Source organism: Phasianus colchicus, chromosome Z, assembly GCF_987193195.1.
Source record: "Phasianus colchicus chromosome Z, bPhaCol1.hap1.1, whole genome shotgun sequence".
In the NCBI taxonomy this organism is placed as follows: domain Eukaryota; kingdom Metazoa; phylum Chordata; class Aves; order Galliformes; family Phasianidae; genus Phasianus; species Phasianus colchicus.
The window spans coordinates 9,524,941-9,547,113 of NC_143476.1; the positions used below are offsets into that span (position 1 = coordinate 9,524,941).

The 22,173-nt window shown below is 42.7% G+C and overlaps 1 protein-coding gene across 10 annotated transcripts; it reads right to left on the minus strand.

Annotated features, from left to right (window-relative positions):
* Positions 1–2,395: 2,395 nt before the first annotated feature.
* Positions 2,396–21,867, minus strand: LOC149912440 (uncharacterized). Of its 10 annotated transcripts, XM_090132027.1 has the most exons (8): positions 20,938–21,867; positions 20,425–20,528; positions 17,685–17,773; positions 15,723–16,817; positions 15,351–15,420; positions 14,948–15,048; positions 13,260–14,853; positions 2,396–2,500 (listed from the first exon to the last, which is right to left on the minus strand). In XM_090132027.1, the coding sequence occupies exons 1-4, from the start codon at positions 21,417–21,419 to the stop codon at positions 16,710–16,712; spliced, it is 783 nt and encodes a 260-aa protein (XP_089988153.1). In that variant the 5' UTR covers positions 21,420–21,867; the 3' UTR covers positions 2,396–2,500; positions 13,260–14,853; positions 14,948–15,048; positions 15,351–15,420; positions 15,723–16,709. The 10 variants fall into 10 exon arrangements, 7 of the variants coding, with proteins under 7 accessions (XP_089988153.1, XP_089988156.1, XP_089988154.1 ...); XM_090132030.1 differs by lacking the exon at positions 13,260–14,853; XM_090132028.1 differs by lacking the exon at positions 2,396–2,500 and having other exon boundaries at positions 13,014–14,853; positions 14,948–15,041.
* Between the last annotated feature and the right edge of the window lie 306 nt (positions 21,868–22,173).

Sequence of the window (22,173 nt, forward strand, 5' to 3'; positions counted from 1 at the left end):
TGTTTACATTAAATGTACATGAAATTCTGTTAATGAGTTTCTGATTCTTCCTCATGTTTGATACTTATACAAACACTTTAAACGTGGGCAAATATTGCACAATGATATCTGTATATCTGTAAATTCTCCTTCAACACATTCTTCATGTTCTTTTCATGTAAATTTGAAAGCGCACTCTATGGCAGTTTGTAAGTGGAAAAAAAATTAAGATAGGACTTCTTCTATTCTCTGAACATAGATTTGTGAACAGAAAGTTATATCAACGTACTCACATTTATAGTGAAAGCCATTTGTGGGATTAATGAATCTTTGAACCAAGGAAAAGACATCACACAGGTGATTTGGATTATTACACATTACAAATTAATAGAAAGGCTGACAGTCATAGTAATTAACTCAAAAGCAACTCACAGATCGAGCATACACTGTGGCAAAGCCCACTTCCAGACGATTCATAAATAGAAGAGAGCAAACTGATTAATCATTGTTCTGTGAAAAAAAGTTTGCCATTGTACTTATTTTCAGCTGCATCATTCCCTTGCATCTCTATTCCCCTTTCTTCACAGCAAGGACCTCCGTTATCTCCAGTGCGTGGATCTGCAAGGAGGTACTGTTGGCTGTAGCTTAAATGCAGCACATCTATGATAGATGAGAAAGAGTAAAGCTAAAAAGAAGCCTAAAGCTTGTGGTCATATTAACTTTGATGAGGACAGAGTATGGATGAATGGTGACTGTGTGAAGGTCAGCAATTTCTGCAAAAGGAAAAGACAAAAACCATGAAAGACAGCACACCAGTATTGAGAAATCAGTCGTACAGAGTGATCAAAGGGAATGAGAGGAAACTGAGCATGAGACATATTTGTGACTCATTGCAATATAACCAACAGAATGTATTACAATATTAAAAGTCATTCATTTGAATCAAATACAGAAATTGACAATCATACAGTAAGAGAAGCGTAAAAGGTCTCAAAAAATCACATATGTAAAGCAGTTTATGTAAAACAACTAAAAAGATGTAGAAGAAAAGAACACTACAGTAAAATATCTGTTTGTCTTTTCAAGAAAGTACAACAGTCACATTAAAATCTTCTAAAGTGGAAAAGATGACATTGCTAACGAGTGAATCCTTCAAAGATGTATTCATGTACATGAACAGTCCCACTTTAACACATGGAAACACGTGAGTAAAACTCTCAGCAAATGTTTTAGGACAACTTTGTGTCTTCTAACTTCCCAGTTTTTCTTACATCTATTCATTTACCTACATCAGCATTAGCAGCAGTACTAATATTGGTTGATGTGCTGTAGTATCATTTACTCACAATTTCCATGTACTTCTATGGGTAGCAGAGGAGTTACTGAGCTCAGGTAGTCCCTAAGTGAATGCCCAGATCTTCCAGGAAGATCTTCCAGGTTGTGGATGCCCCATCCCTGGAGGTGTTCAAGGCCAGGCTGGATGGGGCCCTGGGCAGCCTGGTCTAGTACTAAATTTGGAGGATGGTGGCCCTGCCTGTGGCATGAGGGTTGGAGCTTCATGATCCTTGAGACCCCTTCCAACCCAGACATTCTATGATTCCATGACTCTGTGATTCCGAGCCATGGTAGCATAAGCTGCTTTTCAGGGAAAACTAGAAGGCCAGATTCTCTAAAGGCCAGCTGACTTCTCAGTTCCATCATTCATCCCACAAAAATTGCATACCCAAATTGACTGCCAGCAGACATCATATATTCACCATTTTTTCACCACTGAAATAGAGGTTCCCTGTTGAGCAGACAGCCAGGTGAGCTTTCTGACTGCCTCTCACCACTCATACCATGAAGCAGAGTTGCACAAAGAAAATACTGCTGCCAACATCCAAAATACACCTGCAATTTGGGGCATCATCACATCCACTCTTATAGACAACACTGCCCAACTCCTTTTCACCTTTTCCCAGCAGATTCTCATAGTACTTTTGCCCCAGTGTTTCTCTTGTTGAGGATTCTTACCCCACTAGTCTTGACAGAGAGTGGAAAAAATGTGATGAAGCAAGCATACTCACAGTGTTTGGTAGAAATTCATGGTGCTTTAGTCTGTAGGGGTAAAATCAATGCTGCTTTTTCACTTGCCAGAAGCATCTCACATGTGATATATGGAAATTTTTAGTTCAGATCACATACACTGAGCCAAACTCTTCATTTCTTTCTTCTCTTCTCCAGTGCGTTACATTTAATTTTTCCTTAACTGAGCAACATTGTGCAGTTGCAGTCATTACAACTGTTCTCAGTCTGGATTTACCTTTGGAGGTCAATACTAATTATTCTCCATACATTCCCCATTTCAGAACTGCAAGCAGCTTTCATGTCTTCTCTATGGTTTTTCCGTTAGTCCAGAAAAAGGTATTAACTCACCCTACAAGTCTTGCCATGGGGCTGTTCTGCCATTCATACAAAGAAAACTGTCTTTCTTCTCTGCAGAATACAGTGAATTTTTCATCTTCTCACCTAACAATTATATCTTATAAAGAAAAAAAGTAAATACAAAATTAGCAAGGATTCAGTAACAGTAGGTCAGCTATAAATACTCGTAAATGGGAAACATATAGTGAACATCTTTGGAATTACAACATTACAGCATTCTGATTTTAGGAAAGTTACAATTAAGCTCCACTTCAATACAACCAGCTCTATATTACAAACTCAACAAAAACGTATGGTGGAGCAGAAGTCCTACTCAGTGCACCTCGTGCCTTTTACCCAGTTATTCAGATACAGCACTGTCACAGTTCTGGCCTGGTTCGACCTGGTTCCCCGACTAAATGGCACAGGGGGACCCTGTGATGGGTCTAAAAACAAAACAGCAGCAACGAGCTAAGGGAGAAAATTAATTCACTAAGTATTAGAGCACAATGTGAGAGAATGCAATAGAACAAACTACAATTGGAATTGTAGCTAATACATTAAATAAACAAGAGATTGTCCAAAACCAAAGACCTTACTCTAATGTTGAAGGTGAGACAGCTAGGGAGCATACACTGCAGAGCCAAGCAGAAAAAGAAGTCTCATGACTCCCAGTTTTCTCTTTCCCTTTAAACAGAAAATGGAAATGGAACAGTGAGGTATTCTGGGAGACACAGTTCATTCTTTCTCTTCTGTGAAATGTACCTGGAACTATCAACAGTCCACAGAACTGAGGCCTTAACTCTTTAACTCCCCGTGCATTACCTGATGCTATGATGTGGAATACCAATAGCAGAAATCTTGAAACCACAACAAGTGTGCCAGGGGACAACATCAGGGCCAACATTGTCTATCTTCATTAATGACCTGACCGTCTGGACAAAGTGCACTCTCATCAAGTTTGTAGATGGTACAACATTGCTGCTGAGGCACTAGTTGAGTGTGCTGCCATTCAAAGGGAGCTGGATTGGCTGCAGTATTAGGCTGAAAAGAATCATGTGATATTCAACAAGAAGAAATGCAGTCCTGTGTCTGTCAAGAAATGACTCCCCAGTACATAATGACAGGATGAGGAGAAGCACTACAGAGAGGAATCTGGGTTCTGCAGGACAAAAAGCTGACCACAAGCCAACACTGTGCCTTCACAGCAGAGAAAGTCAACGACCTCCAGAGTCACATTAGGCAAGGCATTGACAGCAGGTCAGCAGAGGAATTCCCTCTCCTGTACTCAGTGCTGGTGCAATACATCTGGAGCTCTGGGCTTACTGGTATGAGACAGGAAGCTACTGCAGCAGGTGCAGTGAAGGGGCACAAAAATAACAAAGGAAGAGGATAATCTGACATGAAGAGAAGCTGAAAGAACTGAGACTGTTCAGCCTGGAAAAGAAGAGGCGTAGGGGGATCTTGTTGATGATACAAATTCTTGATAGGAAGGAATGAAGAAGAGGGAGCCAGATTCTGCCCAGTGACAGGATAACAAGTGATGAACACAAAGTGAACACCTGTGAAAGTCTCTATAAATAGGAAAAACAAAACAAAAAAGCAACAGTTTTACTCCAGGAGAAGTCAAACACTGGAACAGATTGCCCAGAGAGGTGATGGAATTTCTGGAGATGCTCAAGCCCAACTGGACACGCGTGCGAGCAACACCCTGCCTGAGCAAGCAGTGGACTAGAACATCTCCAAAGGTGCCCTTCCAGAATCTGTGATTCCAATTGAGATTCTCTGAAATTACTCTTCTTGTACCTTTGGGTGCTCCCAGATGAAATCATTAGGAATCACACAACTTCTTTCCCTAATAGGATATAAGAATCTAACACCTAGAGAGCTGTATTTTTCAAGACTGTCGTGTTGTAAGCATTTACACAGCTTCATTTTTCATGTGAAGCTATATTCATTCAATCTGGAGTTTACTTTAAGTAGTTTAGACCACACTTCAGAACTTCATCACATCAGTGGTTCCACCCTCACACTAAAGGTAATGCTGCTTTTCCTGAATACTCTCTGATTTGGCCCTGAGAGCTCACAAGCTACACCTGCTCACTAACTGAAAATACAGCAGCAAAAATTATTTCCTGATTTGTTCGCTTGCATCAGCCCAAGACATTTCCAAACCAAACCCTCCAGGTGGGCTGAGAGGGTATGGTCTATCTCCTCTGGTTCCTGACTATTGAGTCCCACCACGTCAGAAAGTACAGCACATCAAAAAGTCTGTGCAGTGCTCAAAAGTGAGATGGGGAGAAGCTAGGTTGGCACGATGAGATATTCTGCATAGCCCTTACTAAGCTGATGCTCAGATAAATCCCTGCTGTCTAGTGTAAACTCCTTTACCTTTTACCTCCAGTTACCTCATCTAATGATCCTCTAGTACGATGAGGTATATCCATTATGCCCTATCCCCCATTCTTCAGGTGCCCTCTGTGCTCTGTCTGAAGTCAACTCAGGCTCTGCAGGTGGCAGTATGCCCTACCTGTTGCTAAGTCCACACGATCTCCTTTCCCTACCATGACACTGCTACCCAAAGCTTGCACAGTCTTAGAAGAAAAACAAAAGGACAAAAATGTTCTCCAGAAAATAAGTCCACTTCTGTTAGCCTGGGCTCATGTAAGGGCCAGTCACTGAAGGAAGTTGTCGTAGCTTGGCCAGGTTTGGTGAGAGGGAGCTAAGGGATCTATGGACTGGGAAGATAAAAGGGTGGGGGAAGAGGCAAGAAAACCAGCAGCAGTGAACTAAGGGAAAAACTTCATTTAAAAAAATACAGTGTCGGAATGTGAGATAATAGAATACAATGGGATTTGGAGTTAATAACTCAAATAAAACAGGAGAGAGTTTACAAAACTGCATTCCTTACTCTAATGCTATAGGAGAGGCAGCCAAGAGCACAGAGAGCAAAGAGAGGCAGTCTTGAGACTCCGCCAGTTTTATCTTTTTGTTCGAATGGAAATGGAACAATGAAGTCTTCTGGGAGTTGTAGCTCACTCCTTTGTGAGCAGGGCACCTACATTACCTTTATGTTGTGTGTTCAAACAGTGCTAGTCTGCAGCCACGTGCAAAGCCCTACGAAATCATTAGGGAAAAACTTGTGCCAAGGCATCTGAAGGCTCTTCTCCAGAAAACACAGGTGGGCAAAACACTGTGCACCTTCTCTCTGCCTTTGATCTCTTACTCTGATTCCCTGAGAAGGAAAGTGCAGAGGCTGAAAGGGAACCACAGGGCACTTCGACAGCCCGTCCACCAGTAGGGATGCATGCGGGACCGTGGCTATGCAACATGCCCACAGAGCCACTTGTCTTCAGCTCTGACAGCTACCTGCAAGTCTTGGACTTCAGTGACTCTGAATAGGGTGCTCACTCTTAACTACTGATACACTACAAAACATTTCAGATAGTTACATTTAGTACTGTTGGAGCAAAGGTTTACTCTAGCTTGAATACACAGAAAACAGAATTTGCTTATAAGGCCTCCAAGTGTAGACATAAAGGCTGCAATCATTACATTACATACATCAGTGATCTACATTTGCTGCTGTTCTCCATCCCAAACATTTCCCTGTCGGAGGATAATCAGCTGAGACTACAGATGAACCTTTAAGAAATTAGCTTAGGAGTTACTGTGCTGTGATCAAGTTACAAAACAACAAGAGGCTCTAATACTTGGATTCAAAGTGCATCAAACTGCTATTCAGTGTGAAGAATGATCATTTAATAAACCAACCTACTTGCCTTTCATCTGTCTTTATCATTTTCACCACAAGACTTACAGAAATGTCATTAGAAATTGACAGGCATCTCAGTTCATACGCAGCCTCCTTCTGTAAGATAACAAATACTTAATTGCCACCCAGGGAGTAGGAATATATTTAAGTTTCCCCCACAGCCTTATGGAGTTTGCATCCAGGTCACCTACGTTCCTATAGAGCATGCGAAGCACAAGGAACAGATGTAAAAGTATACACACACACTCAATTCACACCTCTCTACTTCTGTTCATTTTTTTCTCATGTGAACAAATGAAGAACCCATCTGGAGATCAAGGGGAAAACAAACAAAAACTGCACATAAATAGAAGGCATTCTTGGAGCCTGTACAGATTGTAAGCTTGTGTAGCTACTTCTACTATAAACTTCTACTATAAACAGTAATTGAATAAATTGTTGATGTGGTTTTCAGACTAAGAATTAGAGCCACATTTAACTCTCTTTCAGGCAAAGTCCCTGATCATGAGGCTTTCAGCTCTGCTCTTGTTGATGTTTCCTCACTGGGGAGCAGGAGGCAACTCTATGCTGAGCAGTTCATCAGCAGGATCTGTCTGGGATGGAAGACCCTTTCCCAGTCCTGGGCCTGTTTGTAGCTGAATCTTATTTCTCCTCTCCAAAGTCTCAAGACAATACTGAATCCTGTGTTCCTGCACTGCCCTATACTGGCCAAGTGCTCTCATCACCTTATCCAACAGCATGGCCTTAAAAGTGCACAGAACTGTGCTGCAGTTCAGCACATACAGGACTGCTGAACGTGACAGGCAGCTTCAGAGACACCCAGACTCGTCTGTGCCAGCAGCAGGAAACAAGGAGCACCCCAGAGCACCTCAACTTTCATCAGTGCCTGCATGTGGGGAACTGAGCCAAGTTCCTAGCTCCATGTGCACACCGACATGAGGACACCTATGTTCAGGAAAGCAAACAACTGGAAATTGTATCTCACTCTTCCTCTGAAATGTTGCAGTCTTCTTTACAACATTTTTAGATGACTTTATAAGAACAGGAAAAAAAATCCATAAAGACATGATTTAATTAAAATTTGTCACCTTCGCTTGATCTTAAAGAGCACTTTCTCTATTAACATATTTGATACATGAAGAAGGAAAGACAATTCAATCTCTACAATCTCCACTAGATCTTTTTTTTATCTCTCTCCATCAAAATATTTCTAATCTCTTTTTACACCCTTGGTATTCACCCAAAAGCTAATATTAAAATACACCCCATCTTCATTCTTATTTTCATCTTTATAGATCAAAAGTATCTAAAATCATCTGTGATCCTGAGCAGATCCCAAGCAGCAGCCCAAATACAAAGTGACGTAGAATAGAAAAAAAAGGATATGCAATAACTATTTCTCCTGCTATCATAGAATCACCGAGGTTGGAAAAGACCTGCAAGATCATCACCAATATTTCTCACTAAACCACGTCCCTCAACACAACATCTGAACGTTCCTTGAATGCCTCCTGGGTCGGTGACTCCACCACCTCCCTGGGCAGCCCATTCTAGTGCCTGCCCACTCTTTCAGAGAAGTACTATTTCCTAATGTCCAACCTGAAGCTCCCCTGGTGCAACTCGAGGCCATTTCCTCCAGTCGTGTCACTAGTTACATGGGAGAAGAGGCCGAGACCAGCTGGCTACAACTTCCCTTCAGGTAGGTAGAGAGAGCTGTAACGTCTCTCCTGAGCTTCCACTTCAGCAGATTGAACAACACCAGCTCCCTCAGCCAAGTTGGTAACAGCCTACCCCACTCTGTTAAAGAGAGGAGCTGCATAATATTGTGGCAGATTAAAATTACTCAAGTACCCCAATAGGCAGGAAGGTAAATATTAAAACTAAAGTCCAGTGGGATCAAAAGAACCAAACATATAATTTCCAATCGTGCAAATTTTAATTTCATTATTAGGGAGTCCCAAACTTCATGGAAACCAGGAGGATTCACCTCTCAAATAGATTTTACTAAGGGTGTTTTATCGTAGAGTTCTGCACTGAGCTCTCAGGTTTCCTATAAAGCTGCAAGGAAATCTGCCCCTCCAGCAAGTCTGTTACCTTGAACACATCCCATGTCACAGTGCATTTGGGAAGAGTGACAACTGCTAACTCTCCTTGTACACTTGTGTGTGCATTTACCCTAGAGGTCTCCCTGTAAGCAGTAAGCAAAGGCTGTCATTGCTCCAGATGTGTGATAATATGAGATCAGTGTCTGAAGCAGCCTGTCTGACAGTAAATCTCTGCTTTGAGGAAGAAGGTTAGATATCACATGGACTTCTTCATCATTCACACCTGTCACTTTTATTTCAAGCTGTGAGTAACTGTCTTATTTTGTAGGTTTTCTTCACAGCTGCAAAGCTCAAGTCTTTCGCTTCTGCCTTGCTACACATTCCACTGGAGTCACAGATAAGGTGCAAGATGGGCACCTTATCAGATGTTCCCCCAGACAACAGAGGAGATGCAGCCAGCACAGCTGCTGCTTCCACATGGCATTTCTTATCCCCCTTACATTTGAAAAACACAGGAACAGCTTCAGCTGTCAGTGAAGTGCTTTCTGAGAAGGCATACTGTTTTGGAAAGAGTAAAGCCATACTGCCACACTATGTAGTACAGGAGATGAACCAAAGATACGCATACCCTACAATTCACACCAAGATTTACTTACATACTAAATAGAGATACAGAGAGTTTTTTAGATGGCTTTCTTAAAGTGACTTCCAGCTCGAGGCAAGGCAAAAATAAGAGATACATAAAATGAATACATAATAAGCAGTTAAGTTAAAAAAAGAAAAAAGAAGAGGGCTCAGATAAGGTCAATTTGCAATAGCTTAATAGGTTTGGGATGAAAGATGGGATTTGTGACTGTGATCAATCTGTAATACTTAGAGTTAAGGTCTACATGAAAATCTTTCATAATGGAAAGACTCACTGGTATGCCCCTACCTTTGTCAGCTGCTCACTTCTTAACTGTATATTGATGATCTTAAAGACAACTGCCATACTCTATTTCAGGCTATGAGTAAATACATGGAGAATACTCAGTACTGCAGTGCTGGCTGTCTTGTTATCTTTTTGGCAAAAAAGGCCAGTGGCTGAATGGTGCCTTTGAAAGACCTGACATTTCCCAAGCGAGCCTGGAAAGGAACACATTCTATCTTCTTTTCCCTACAAAGTTCCTGCTTAGCCCAGATTTTTGATTCAACAGAAGGGGATTGCAAGCTCATCAAATATGCCTGCAGCGTGTGACTACAGCTCTCCTGAGCTCTAAACCATTACATCTTTTTCTGAGAAAGGTACATTTGGCATGCAGGTTTGCCCAGGGAATATCAGCTTCTATGTTCTCCTTCATAATTCTATTCCATTTAGTCAGAGCTGCAGCCAAACAGAGAATGCCATGACCATTGCTACAAACATCTCAAATGATCTCTAAGAAGTCAGAAAGAAGATCTGAACTTTGAGAATAACGATGACTAATGATGGTTACTGCCTGAGTTTGTAGCCCCATCATCTGGAAACAGTGATGAAGTGAGAACATACGTGCACACACAGCTCCAGCAATTAGATTTCCTGCACCATAAATTGACCACTTTCAATGGTCATTTCTTTCTAATAACTTGCAACTTTCCATCCTGCAACAAAACATCATCCTTCAACCCAGTAGAGATCTGTATTGCTTCCTTTATGTTTTGAAAGTTACAGTTTTTATGAGATAAGAAGAGGCCAAGGGGAGAAGTTGGACATACTGCTCATTTTCTGCTGAGCCATACCTGTAACATACTCTGTGGGATCCTCTTACTTTCCACAGCATGTCATTTTTAATTGCCATATCATAAAATAGTTTTTAATGCATTGAACATTAAGGGATTTAAATCTCTTTAATGCTCCTGGATGGTAACCTCTCAAGGTTCATACTGAGGCCAGCTCCATATAATAAATAGAATGTGGGCAAAAAAGCAGTAACAGAAATTAATGACAAGTATTGTAGAGAATATGTGAAACACTTGAAATAAGATCTCTAGGAGTTTTGCATTGCCAATAATAAGCCAAAGCAGTAAGTGAGGGAGGAAGGAAGGAGGGAAGGAATATTTCTGTTCTTTCCGGGGTAAAGTCATTTATTACTCTCCAAGCAAAAGGTTTTATACAATTTAATACAGGTCAAGATGTGTGAAATCAAACCTATACAAGGAAGAACCCACAACAGCAATCAGATGTGCATAGGCTGGGGTGAAGCAGTAAGAAAACCATAGTATCACTGTACTCAATGGAAGGTTAATCTTGAAGATATGAAAGTGCTGTCAGCAGAGGTATATGCAATGTTTCAAAAACAGTAATGTATACAATGCAATATGAGCCAGTCTGGGGAACTTAACAGCTGTCTTATCCTGACTAACTATGCAATTTACAGAAATCTGTGATTATTTAAGAAATGTGGACAGCAATACCTATACTAGCAGGAGCGAATGGGATCATTTTAGCTAACTTGAAGATTTTCCTATCAAATTATCTCCAAAGAATGAAGAGAAATCAAATTTACGTAATTGAGTTCAGCATATAGGTATTTGAAACCAATTAAGGTTATTTAAATCCTTTGTGTCATTAATGAGCGGTTTCAGATAAGGAAAAGCTCTCTCAATGCACCATTAACAAGCCCAGCAACACTTGTGAAATGAGCTGCAGCTTGGACACACATCAGTGCATCAGGTCATACAGGAGGAGATGCCTTTTCAGAGCACATTTTGGCTGTTCTCACAAAACCAGTCAGAAAGCTCCCCATCTGTCTTCTCCAAAGGTATTTTTAGTATCCGAGACAAAGACTTGTTACAAAAGCCTATCAGAATCCTAACAGTTGATAATTGTGGGGTTATTTTATTTTATTAAGGTTATTATTTTTTGCTAGTTTCAGTGACTGAACTAAATGATCTTCATTAGTTTGCAAATATTAGGTCTTGTACCTAAGTGCATGTATTTGTAAGTATCCCAGTAGATATCTATGATACATGAGCACTGACAAGTTCCCATGAATGACAGTGCTTGGAATACCAAATTCATTCTTGCTTACATAAAGGATTTTTTCTAATTCTATTTGAATTATTCTAAATAATACACAATCTTTTCTGCTTGTTATATGGGTAAAAAGGCACGTCACTTGTAACCACTATGCTATTTTGCAATAGCATCTACGTCATCTCTGAAGTTTTGAAAACTTCAGATTCAAAAAGAAACTTCATCTCATCTCACATTACTTACATGCCAACCGTAACTGTTAAGTTGTTCTGAGTATCCCATAGCCAAAGAAAATGCAAATTTTGCATATTTTTCCTTTTCATACATTCTTCCTCAATTCTGAAAGGCATTTTCCATAGAATAACAGAGACTTTTGCGTTCAAGCAAGTCCATCTGTTAAAAGTTAGATAATTTAACAGATTCATCTTCTCAGGCTAAGTTTATACTCAGCAGCTTTCCAGGAGGAGTGCCCAAGTGATCATGACGGCCAAGTTCAAGGCTGGGCAAGCTGTAGTCAAGGTCTCTACCTACTGCAGTTTAACAGTCACATCAAGGCTGAATCAGTCCTTCATCCAGTGAATCAATATATTAAAGCTAGACTCAAACTACAGCAAATCTCAAACGCACAAATGCAGACTTCTGCTCCGACCTGCACAACATCTGAATGAATGCCACAGGGTAAGCGGGTTAGATACAAGTCCTACAAAACTCAAAAAATGAAAGACAACAGTCACAAATCACTCATAATGAATAGGCATACAAGAATTCTGAGAACCTTGATCTTGCCACAGTAAACTCAAGAGACTGGAAACTCTTAAAAAGCACCGTTGGGAAAGTTTTAACAATTCCATCAACAGCAAGACTGTTCCTGACTGCCTGATCAGATTGAAGCAGGGTAGCAATAAATCTCATCAGCTCAGGATGAAGAGGAGGTAGTACTGTCTGGACACCAAAGGAAAAAGAGGACTACATGGAAAAGTTTGCACTTCAATAAATGCCTGGGGAAAAAAAAAAAAAAAAAGAGGAAACGACCAAATCTGAGAATAAGGCACAGAGAGGAGTGAATACAGCTGAGATTCATCCAAGCAACAAACTTACGAATGAATCGGTGACGCTGGGGAGATGAAGTCAGCTATGCCACCAAACATTAAGATAGAGATGGTAAACAATACAGAAAACAGAATCAAATGAAACTAGACCTTTGACTTCTAAAACGTCCCCACATAATCACTGCTAAGCTTTCTTTGAGCAAACCTAGAACTATGCCTGCTTTCTTGTTAACCTAGGAAGAAATCAAAGCTCGTAGTCCAGAATAAAGTTTCAAGCCAAACTGGATTACCAAGGTAAAATCAAGAATCTGTAAACAAGGGGAGGAACATCAGATGAAAAGCCAGAAATGTAGTTAAAAGGCAGGCAGTGCCCAGGGATTTGAGATAAAGGGCACAGACTTCACCTACAGACCAGTTAATTGACACTGCACATGCTACTGCAACTGAAGAGCATGGGAAGCCTCCTCAGCCCTCTGACTACTATTAAATCTTGGTAGAGGAGATCCTAATAGAAAAGAAATTAGCTTCAAGCCAATTACAAATGAAAATCCTTTCATTCATCTGTGTTTGCCATGCTGTACACTGATATTCTCTTCCAAATAATAATAATTTGACATTAAATTGGTCTGCAAGGCCCATAATGTGACTTAATTGCATATTAGGACACAGATTTCCATTGCTCTGGCTCCACACCATCAGTTTGAGTCGTGTGCTAAATGCAGCATATTTCAGATCAAAAGCCAGGTGCCTTGACCATGCAACCCCTACCGTGAGTCTTTTACTGAACTCCATGAATCCATGTATGGCTGTAATGCACCCTGAGCCTTCTGAGTTCATAGGATGACACTGTTTAGGCATCTCATACTGCTGCTGAGACCTTCAGCTCCAATTCTATCTATCTGATCCATACTGAATCTTCTTCATTAATTTGTCAATCCATCACCAAGAAAAAGCCCAGTCCCTCTGCACACGGATGCAATAAGGGAGCCCCAGGTTATGAAGGCAATATTTACCAGATGATTTTCTATCCAGATGATTTTTCTCACTTTTACATAGGACCAGCCTGACTTCCTTGCTGGCATCGCAGACGTCACACTGCCAAGGCCTGTCACCTCTTCTGGAAAACACAACTGCATCAATGCTTCTTCCTTGACAGGAGGATAGGTAACAGAAGGAGGCCCTGGCCTTGCCCCATCATCAGTCACATAAGACCTCTACAGAGGAGTTGGGGCAGCTTTCTTGTCGGCTCTGTGGTGGTTGGAAACAGATCTAAACAGCTACAGTTAGAATTGTCTCAAGCTCTCAGGACAATTTCCTTCAAACTGCTCTCCCAAAAAAGCACTTCCACACAGTAAGCCTCAGTAACAGAAGAGGTCTGTCTTTTCAACAGAATTTCTGTTTCTTAGCTAAATGCCATAGCAGTACTCTTCAGAGCAGGAAATCTGCCATAGTGATTGTCTCCAAGCCACAAATACGATCAGGTAGAATAATGCCCTCTGATCTTTAACTTGACACAAAACTATTTACTTGTTGAAGTAGATAGGTAGGAAAGGAGCATTTCAGAAGACCCAGAGCCAGTCATTCACAACCTTTAAACGTGCATCTGCATAATCTGGAGTGTGCGAGCCACAAAAGAGTCGTAAATGGAACCTGCCTTCCAGGAAGAGATGGCAGTTTGACTCAATAAGTCACGCTGCAACTCTCAGCAAAACAGAGCATACACAGCTCAGTGCTCAACTCCTTTCCTGACATTAAAGGCTACAAGTGAACAGAACCAAACGGCTAGAACTGCCGTGGATCTCTGCTCTAGACATCATTCTCACCTGTTGATTCAGTACTGCAATCAAGTTTTAAGTTTCCTTCACAAAAACTCCAGCTCCCATTTAGTACCAGTGATTATGCCACATGGGTTATCCTGCCTTTGTCTAGAAGTACAGCAAAAAGCTGGCATGTTGGGAAATTATCCAAATGGGAGTACCCCTTCAAATAAGGGGTCTGCATAGTGTTGAGCATGGATCAGATGCTTCTTCGGTGCTGCATAACTTGGGGTTCTTAGCATCTAAAGGGACATCAGTTATTTATTATTCTGTCCTTATAGCATTCGATCTAATAAACAGCAGGTCAAATGGTATCTTACAGACTCTGAGTGCCTTTCATACCAGGATCCTAATGGACCAATACTCCCCCAGCACCAAACAAATACACCAGGAGTACAGGACAGAGCAGTTAAATTGTTATCTTCCTCAAAGTACATAAGACACCACATCCCAGAAAGAACAGTACCGCATGGAAGGATTTGCGTGCCTCCTTAAAATAGAATTTCTGCTCTCTAGAATCAGCCATCCAAAAATTAGACATATTATCTTAAGTTACTATTTACATTCCCTATATAAGAGAAAGGAGTGATTAAGGATAGCAACCCATACCCTTTCAAGACAGCCATCTGGGATGGGAAAGATTAAGCTTCCTCTGTAGATGCACTTAGAACGTCCACAGCAGCCAAATCTGATCTTCAGCCAGCTTAACTTCACACCTAACGGTTACAGGTTTGATGTCAAGTGAGATGATTTGTACCCCAGTTGGTACTGACAAGGAAGTCAGAACAGGCTGGAATCAAAGTATTTGAAGGGTGCTTAGGACAAGATAAGTAGAGCCATCTATATTGATACATAAAAATACGGGAATTTTAAGAAATACATACATCCATCTGGTACTGACGATCCATTATTTTGCTATGCCCTCAGTGCTCCACACAGTTCTGCTGGATTTTCTTCATCTTGTAATGAGCAACCCACCTGTTGACTCAAGACCAGAGAAATGTATTGGTAAGGACTGGGAACCAAAAAAATCCATTTTTGACTAGCTATTTCTATAATATTATAGGGATGTTTTAAATTCTTTCTTGCTATAACAGAGTGACTGAGTTACTGGCCCACCATTTTCTACTACCTGAGCATCTCCAAATATACTGCTATGCACACACAAGCATAAACAGAGATTATGTCAACCTCTTATTTAAATAAACTTGAATATAGGAACTCAAGAAAAATAATTTATGATTAATGTGGCATTGTAAGTATTTACAGACTCCTTCTCTAGCTTACTTTTAGAACAGAAATTCTTGCTGATGTTTTCATGATGTCCATTCTTACTTCTTGACTTCCATTTTGCCTTCTTGCTTTCAAGAAAACAAACGATAAAATATACTATTAAGCAATTAGTTCTCTGCTTAGATGCCTCTGCTTGCAAGTTGTTCTACTGCAGGATTTCTCTTTACTCCACAATACTACAGTTTGCCAGGTTTTCGTGTTTGCCCTAGATAATTCCCAACTGCAGTGAACACATGCTAGAAAACCTTAGTTATACTGTATAATCAATGAATACACAGACATTATAATTACAAAACACAAGAGAGTTTGGCTAAGCAGATTATTACATACACCAAAGAAAGAATAGATAAGAGTGCTTTCGCTTACCTGGGCTTGCTGTAAAACCCCAAAGAAGGGATCAACAGAAAAAGATCCTTCCCCACTGGTAGTCAGCTCTTAAATGGGTCTAGGAGAGGTGCAGCCAGGCTCCACTCCTTCCAGCAGCACAGCTGAATTGCCTTCACCTGTGCTCCCAGGGCTGACTCATTGCTCGCCTCAGGTGATCAATCAGAGGTTCAGGCCATTCTTCCCATACATATATACACCATAAAAATCAAACTACAGCTTCAGAAATACATGTAAGCACACTGCTTACACATCCTTGCTTCTCGGCCAGGATGCTGGGTTTTACCCAACCCGAGCTATTGCTCCCTTCTACTCTGTCCTTGTGAGGCCCCATCTGGAGTACTGCATCCCAGTACAGTAAGGATGTGGAGCTGCTGAAGCAGGTCCAGAGGTGGCCTTGGAGATGATGAGAGGACTGGAGAACATTTCCTGTGAAGAAAGGCTGAGGGAGCTGGGCTTGTGTAGTTTGGAGAAGAGAAGGCTCTGGGCAGGCCTTATTGCAGCCTCCCAGTACTTGAAGGGAGCTTACAAGTTTTTACACAGTCTGCTAGTAATAGGACAGGGGGAAATGATTTTAAATTAAAAAGGGGGCAATTTAAGTTAGATGTTAGGAGGAAATGCTGTACCCAGAGGTTGGTGAGGCGCTGGCACAGCTGCCCAGAGAAGCTGTGGTGCCCCATCCCTGGAGGCGCTCGAGGCCAGGCTGGATGGGGCCCTGGGCAGCTGAGCTGGTGGGGGGCAGCCCTGCACATGGCAGGGGTTGGGGCTGGGGGGGCCTGTAAGGTCCTTTCCAATCTAAGCCATTATATGATTCTATGATCTTCCAAAGGTATGTGAAGGTTGACGTGTTTTTGCACCTTTTTAATCATTATAAATTAAACCATTTCACAATGTTAGATTAAGGATGATACTTACTACAATGGTTGTGCAAGAAGTGCAGATATGAGATCAGCCAGGGGCTTTTATCCCTCACCAACTCTTGATTAAGGCGAATGCCAGGAAGTCCATGGAAAGCAGTGACTTCATAAGGTGACAGCCAAAAGCTAGACCCTCAAATAGGAAGGATCTGCATAATTCCTTCAAAAGACACAACAGTCTAGCTGAAGTTTTGGCCCTGAAAGCATTGCCCCAGCAATCTTTGTATTCAGATCTGCAGCAGTGAATTATGGCTATATATTTTTATATATAGTTAAATTATTAAGTTATTAAATTATAATTAATCAAATTAATTAAAAGTGATAGAATTTAGTGTGTTATCATGTACAAGTAAAAAATCCCAGTTGTTATATTCTTCCAGACAAAGATTTTTCACATGCTTTGAACCATTAAAACAAGGACATCCAGTGCTTCCAAGGACAATAACAGCATACACTACTGAGGGATATTTAAGAAAGTGTATAGGTTATTAAACCTTGTTCAAAGCATGCAATTAAACTTAGTGCTATTTTCTTTTCTACTCGGAACTTAATATTCAGATGAAAAACTAACTACCAAATCAAATTATTACATTTCTAGTATTTCTAATGAAGAAACAACTTTCTTTCAAACAACCAACACAGAAGTCTGTTTTTATATATTATCACTCTGAGTTACATTATCCAGTTAAAAATACCCCAGATGTAAGGGAATCTATTCCTTTGAACACAGAAAATAGGCAGTTATAACAATTCAAACAACAAAATGTTCCCTCACGTTACATAAGAAGACGTGAGAAACCAGCAGACCATCTGGCAAAAAAAAAAAAAAAAAAAGTGTACTTCACTAACTGTGAACTTGTGGAGGCTTTTTTTCTTAGCATAAAACCAGCCAGCATTCCTTTACCCATTAACTATTTTGAACATGCACTGGAAATCAAGGGCTGGCACTGAAGATAAACATGTCATTTTTCTACAAGGGAGACATTACAAAGAAGTTGTTCTTACATGGTAAATAATAGAAACTCACAGAAGAGCAGGATGAAATAGTGCAGTTCTTCCAGTACTTGGCTGTACAGCTGAATACGGACATCAATCTGCCAATCTTCTTTCTAACTTCTGAAGAAAACACAATGGCTCAGCTGTGAAAAGTTTCCTGGACTATCAAGTAACTGGAAGGGAAAAAAAAACAACAACAATGAAGACTGATAATGCTCTGTTTTACCTAACATAGTAATTATAACCTCATATGCTGTTTTATTCCCTCACAATTACTTGGCCCTGTGCAGATGTTTTCAATATATTGATATTACAGTGAAAAACAAGTAGACAAAACAAGGTTTTACCAACACACCTCTTTTAAAAGCCCTATTTATTAGTGTGCCATTTTCAAATTTAGTGATAACATATTTTGAGCTAGGAAGAGAGTCATTATCATGCTAATATCTATTAATCATTGTAATTATGAAAAAACAATTAGATACATGTTGCATCACCTGACTGAATATCCCTATGATGCATCTGTGGTTTACATCTACTGACTTTCTGATTAGCAAAAATAAACCAAATCAAGTAAGACCTCTCATCTGTGGCTTGGTTTCCAAATTATATTCAACACCTAGCACGTATATCTTCTGTTACTGCAGGTCTGTATTTGTGCTGTCTATTTTCATGTCACATCACCAAAACCTTTTTCCTTGAGCTTGTTTTTTTAAGTGTTAAAGATGATGCCTCAGTTAGATGGAGAGCCAGCTCCAGGCACAAGAGATGTACCAGCAGAACCAGAGATACTAGGGTAGCAAAGTACAGGACCCAAACCTCCAGACAACTGAATTCCGGCCATGCAGCATGCACGTAAATGCTGACCAACCAAGTCAAATACTTAGTTTTTAATGACAGTAAATCTTCATGTAGGTGTTCTTCAAGGTACTGTGACACTCGTTTCAAAACTGACTTGTTTCTACCTAATTCAACTCTGTGGCTATTTGTCATTCTGGTTGTCACACTGCTGCAGCACTCTAGTCACAGGCCATAACCTCAGTGACTAAGGACTGAACAAACAGGACACAAAGCTGCCAGGTGGCCTAGAGAAAATGAGTTTTCCTCTAGTCACAGCTAAATAGAGTGGATTGCTGAATGTTTGGAAGAGAGCGCCAAAGAGAGAAAACCAAGTTTTAATCTGCTTCTCTGTCTCAGAATTTGGAACTGACTTTGTTTCCTGACAAAGTTATCCACAGACAGTGTGGATAGAGACAAAAAATTTATCCAAAACCCAGAGGAAGTTAAAGGAATTGTCTTGCTCCTACCCCACCCCCCCCAAAACAAAACTGAAAAAAAAAAGTTGGAGAATAATGAGAGAAGCTCAGAGAGGATACAGTCCCTGAGGAAGGGCAAGAATTCAGTAAGAAAAGCCTGGTTAAATGTGAGGCAGGTGTCTGATAATTTGCAAAAGATAAGCATACTGATGTGGATCTGAGATTCAGCTGCAGTCAAAGGCTTTAGTGAGAGAAATTCTAGAGAGATGTCAAGGATGGAGGATGGATTGTTGCCATGATGAAATCAGAGGAGAGTTCAGAATACCAATAAGTTTAGGAATTGAATGCCTGGAAAGAAGTTAGAAGAGTGGGGGGAGGAAATGGTCACGGGTGGGTTTCCTTTGTGTAGGAAACAAAGAAGCTGAGTGCAAGAAAGGCATCTGAAGACACTAGAAGATTACATGGAAACAAAATAGAGAAAAGCAAATGTGATGTTTGTATTAGTGACAGGAGGAAAGGAAGAGTAAGTGGCAAGAGACAGAAATCAACACCAAGAGAGTGTGTATAGTGTCTTTTAACATAAAATCCTTAGGGTTGGAACAGACCTTTAGAAGTCATCTAGTCCAACTCCTCTGCAATGAACAGGGACATTTACATCTACATCAGGTTCCCCAGGGTCAGATCCAGCACACTGCCTTGAAAGTCACTAGGGACACAGCATCCACCGCATCTCTGGGCAATCTGTTCCACTGCCTTACCACCCTTACTGTAAAAAACTTTTTCCTAATATCTAACCTAAATCCATCCTTTTTAAGCTTGAAACCATTTCCCCTGGTCCTATCACAACAGACCCTGATAAAGAGTCTATCACCTTTGTTCCTGTAGCTCCCATTGAGATCCTGAAATGCCACAATCACCTCAGAGCCTTCTCTTCTCCAGGCTGAGCAGCCCCAGCTCTTTCAGCCTGTCCTCATAGGAGAGGTGCTTCACCCCTTGGATAATTTCTATGGCCCTCCACTCAATACAATCCAAGGGGTCTACGTCTCTCCTGCACTGAGGACTCCATATCTGGACACAGGATTCCAGGTAAGGTCTCACCAGCGCAAAGTAGAGAGGAAGGATCCCCTCCTTCACCCTGCTGGCCACACTGCTTTGGGTGCAGCCCAGCACACGGTTGGCTTTCCGGGCTGACTCATGTCCAGCTTCCCATCCACCAGCACTCCCAGGTCTTTTTCAGCAGGGCTGCACTCAATCCTTTCATCCCCCAGTCTGTACTGCTAATGGGTGCTGCCTCAGCCCAGGTGCAAGACCTTGCACTTGAATTTGCTGAGGCTCTCCCAGGCCGAGTGCTCAAGCCCGTCCAGGTCCATTTGGTGGCACCCCATCCCTCCGGTGTGCTGACCACAGCCCACAGCTCGGTGTCATCTACAGACCTGCTGAGGGAACACTCAGCCCCACTGCCAATCTCACGGACACAAAAGAACATCAGTCCCAGCAGCGTGCGACACCACTTGCCTCCGATCTCCAGCGAGACGTCGAGCCACTGAGCACCAGCCTCTGGGCACCGTCCTGCAGCCACTTCTTCGTCCAGGCTTCTCCTCACAGAAACCACCAAAGCCCTGCGCAGAGAGGGATGTGGGAGCAGGAGAAGCAACGCGGGAGCAGGAGAACACTCACACTGCAGAGGTGGATCTCTAGCACCTCATTTTCCCAGCAGAACCACCCACAGAAGACACAGCCTGGACTAACTGAGACAGCAGCCAGGTTCACACGAAGCGCCGCCATTTCACACAGCGGCCGCCGAGCACAGCAACGACGGAACAGCAGCCCTGCCTGCGTGTGGCAGCTGAGGCGCTTTCGCCGACACAACCCGCAGCTTCCATCTCCACAAGCCGCCCGGTCTGCCGGCGCCCAGCAGCACCCGGGGCTCCGCAGCTGCGGCGTCAGCCTTCCGCCGGGCGCGGCCGCGGCCACTCGGCGCCTCCGGAGCTGCGGCCGCCGGGCCGTCAACGGGAGCCGCGCACTCACCGCTCGCCCGGCGGCGCCGACGGCCGCCCTCGCCGCGCGGTCCCGCGTCCGAGCGGCTCGCGGCTTCTCCTCGTTAAAGCGGCCCGGGCGATCCTCGCGCCCCGCCGCCTCCGCTCCGCCCCCGAGGCTTTTTCCAGGCGAGCCCCGGCGACGTCCCCGCCGCGTCGGCCGCTCTCGCGAGAGCCGCCCGGCCGAGAGCCGCGCGGCCGCTCCGTCGCCTCGGGGAGCCGTGAGTGAGGGAAGCGGCCGGAACCGCGCCGCGCCTCGCGGGCCGTCGCTGCGCTTCTGGCGGGAACGGCTCCGAAGCGGCGAACCTCGGCGGTCGAGGCGTCCGCACTTCGCGGTGATGCCGGAGGACGTGCCGCAGTGTGGGAAGTCTCCACATAACGCTCTGGGACGGCGTCTCGGATAAAGCAGACGTTCTTCGCGGTTGCGGTGGCGGCCTCCTGCAAGCAGGAGAGCCCGAGAAAGCAGGGTTCCATCTTTCATCCCCTCTGCCCGACGCTGCTCTCTTTCTGCCCCGGTTCCTCACAAATGCAGGCAAACACAGGAAAAATGTATTTCTGCAGAGTTTAATGTCGCTACAGAAGAAGGCAGTACGTGACAAGTGGTTCATTTGTTCACATCTCACTCTTTCACTAACACTGCAAAATCCAGTGCTTTGTTTTCCAACTGCCGACTGCTCAACCCTGCCAAATACAGAAATGATGCACCGATCTGTAACATGAAACTTGGCTGGCAGTTATCCTGGTCAGCTTTTATCATTTCCACGTAGACTTCATGGGTTTCCTCATTGCTGCAGGTTAATCGTAGGCCTTGTCAGCAATCTGTGTCAGTGGCCGTACGTTCAGGTGTTGTGATGACAGATAATGATGAATGCCCGTGATATCAGAGGTGACTGTTGGTGGTACGGCAGCAGAGGCTGAACCTTCCTACAAATACTCCATTACGTTTTGTTGTCGTGCCAGCAGATGGCAGCAGAGCTGCAGTTTCCATCGAAATCAACAGCAGGCATTACTTTTGGAGCGACCTACATCGGAGTGTCCAAGTATCCGTATGCACTTGTGTACAGCAGTGAAAAAGTCATGGAAAAAGGCCCCTGCGAGGAATGCAGGGAGCATTGCCTTTGCCAACCCCTGAACAAAAGACTGCAGTGTTTTTCTCAGTAATGTCCCAGACGTTTCCAATGGGAGAGAAGGAATCTGTGGGACTGACGGTGGGAAATTCAGCCTCTTT

What these genes read in the sequence shown, in the direction of transcription:
- LOC149912440 (XM_090132025.1), bottom strand. Translation starts at nt 21,419, where the DNA reads ATGGAACCCTGCTTTCTCGGGCTCTCCTGCTTGCAGGAGGCCGCCACC. An exon ending in TCGGCGCCGCCGGGCGAGCG is followed by an intron (nt 20,529 to 20,937) that starts GTGAGTGCGCGG and finishes CTCTCTGCGCAG; the next exon opens with GGCTTTGGTGGTTTCTGTGA.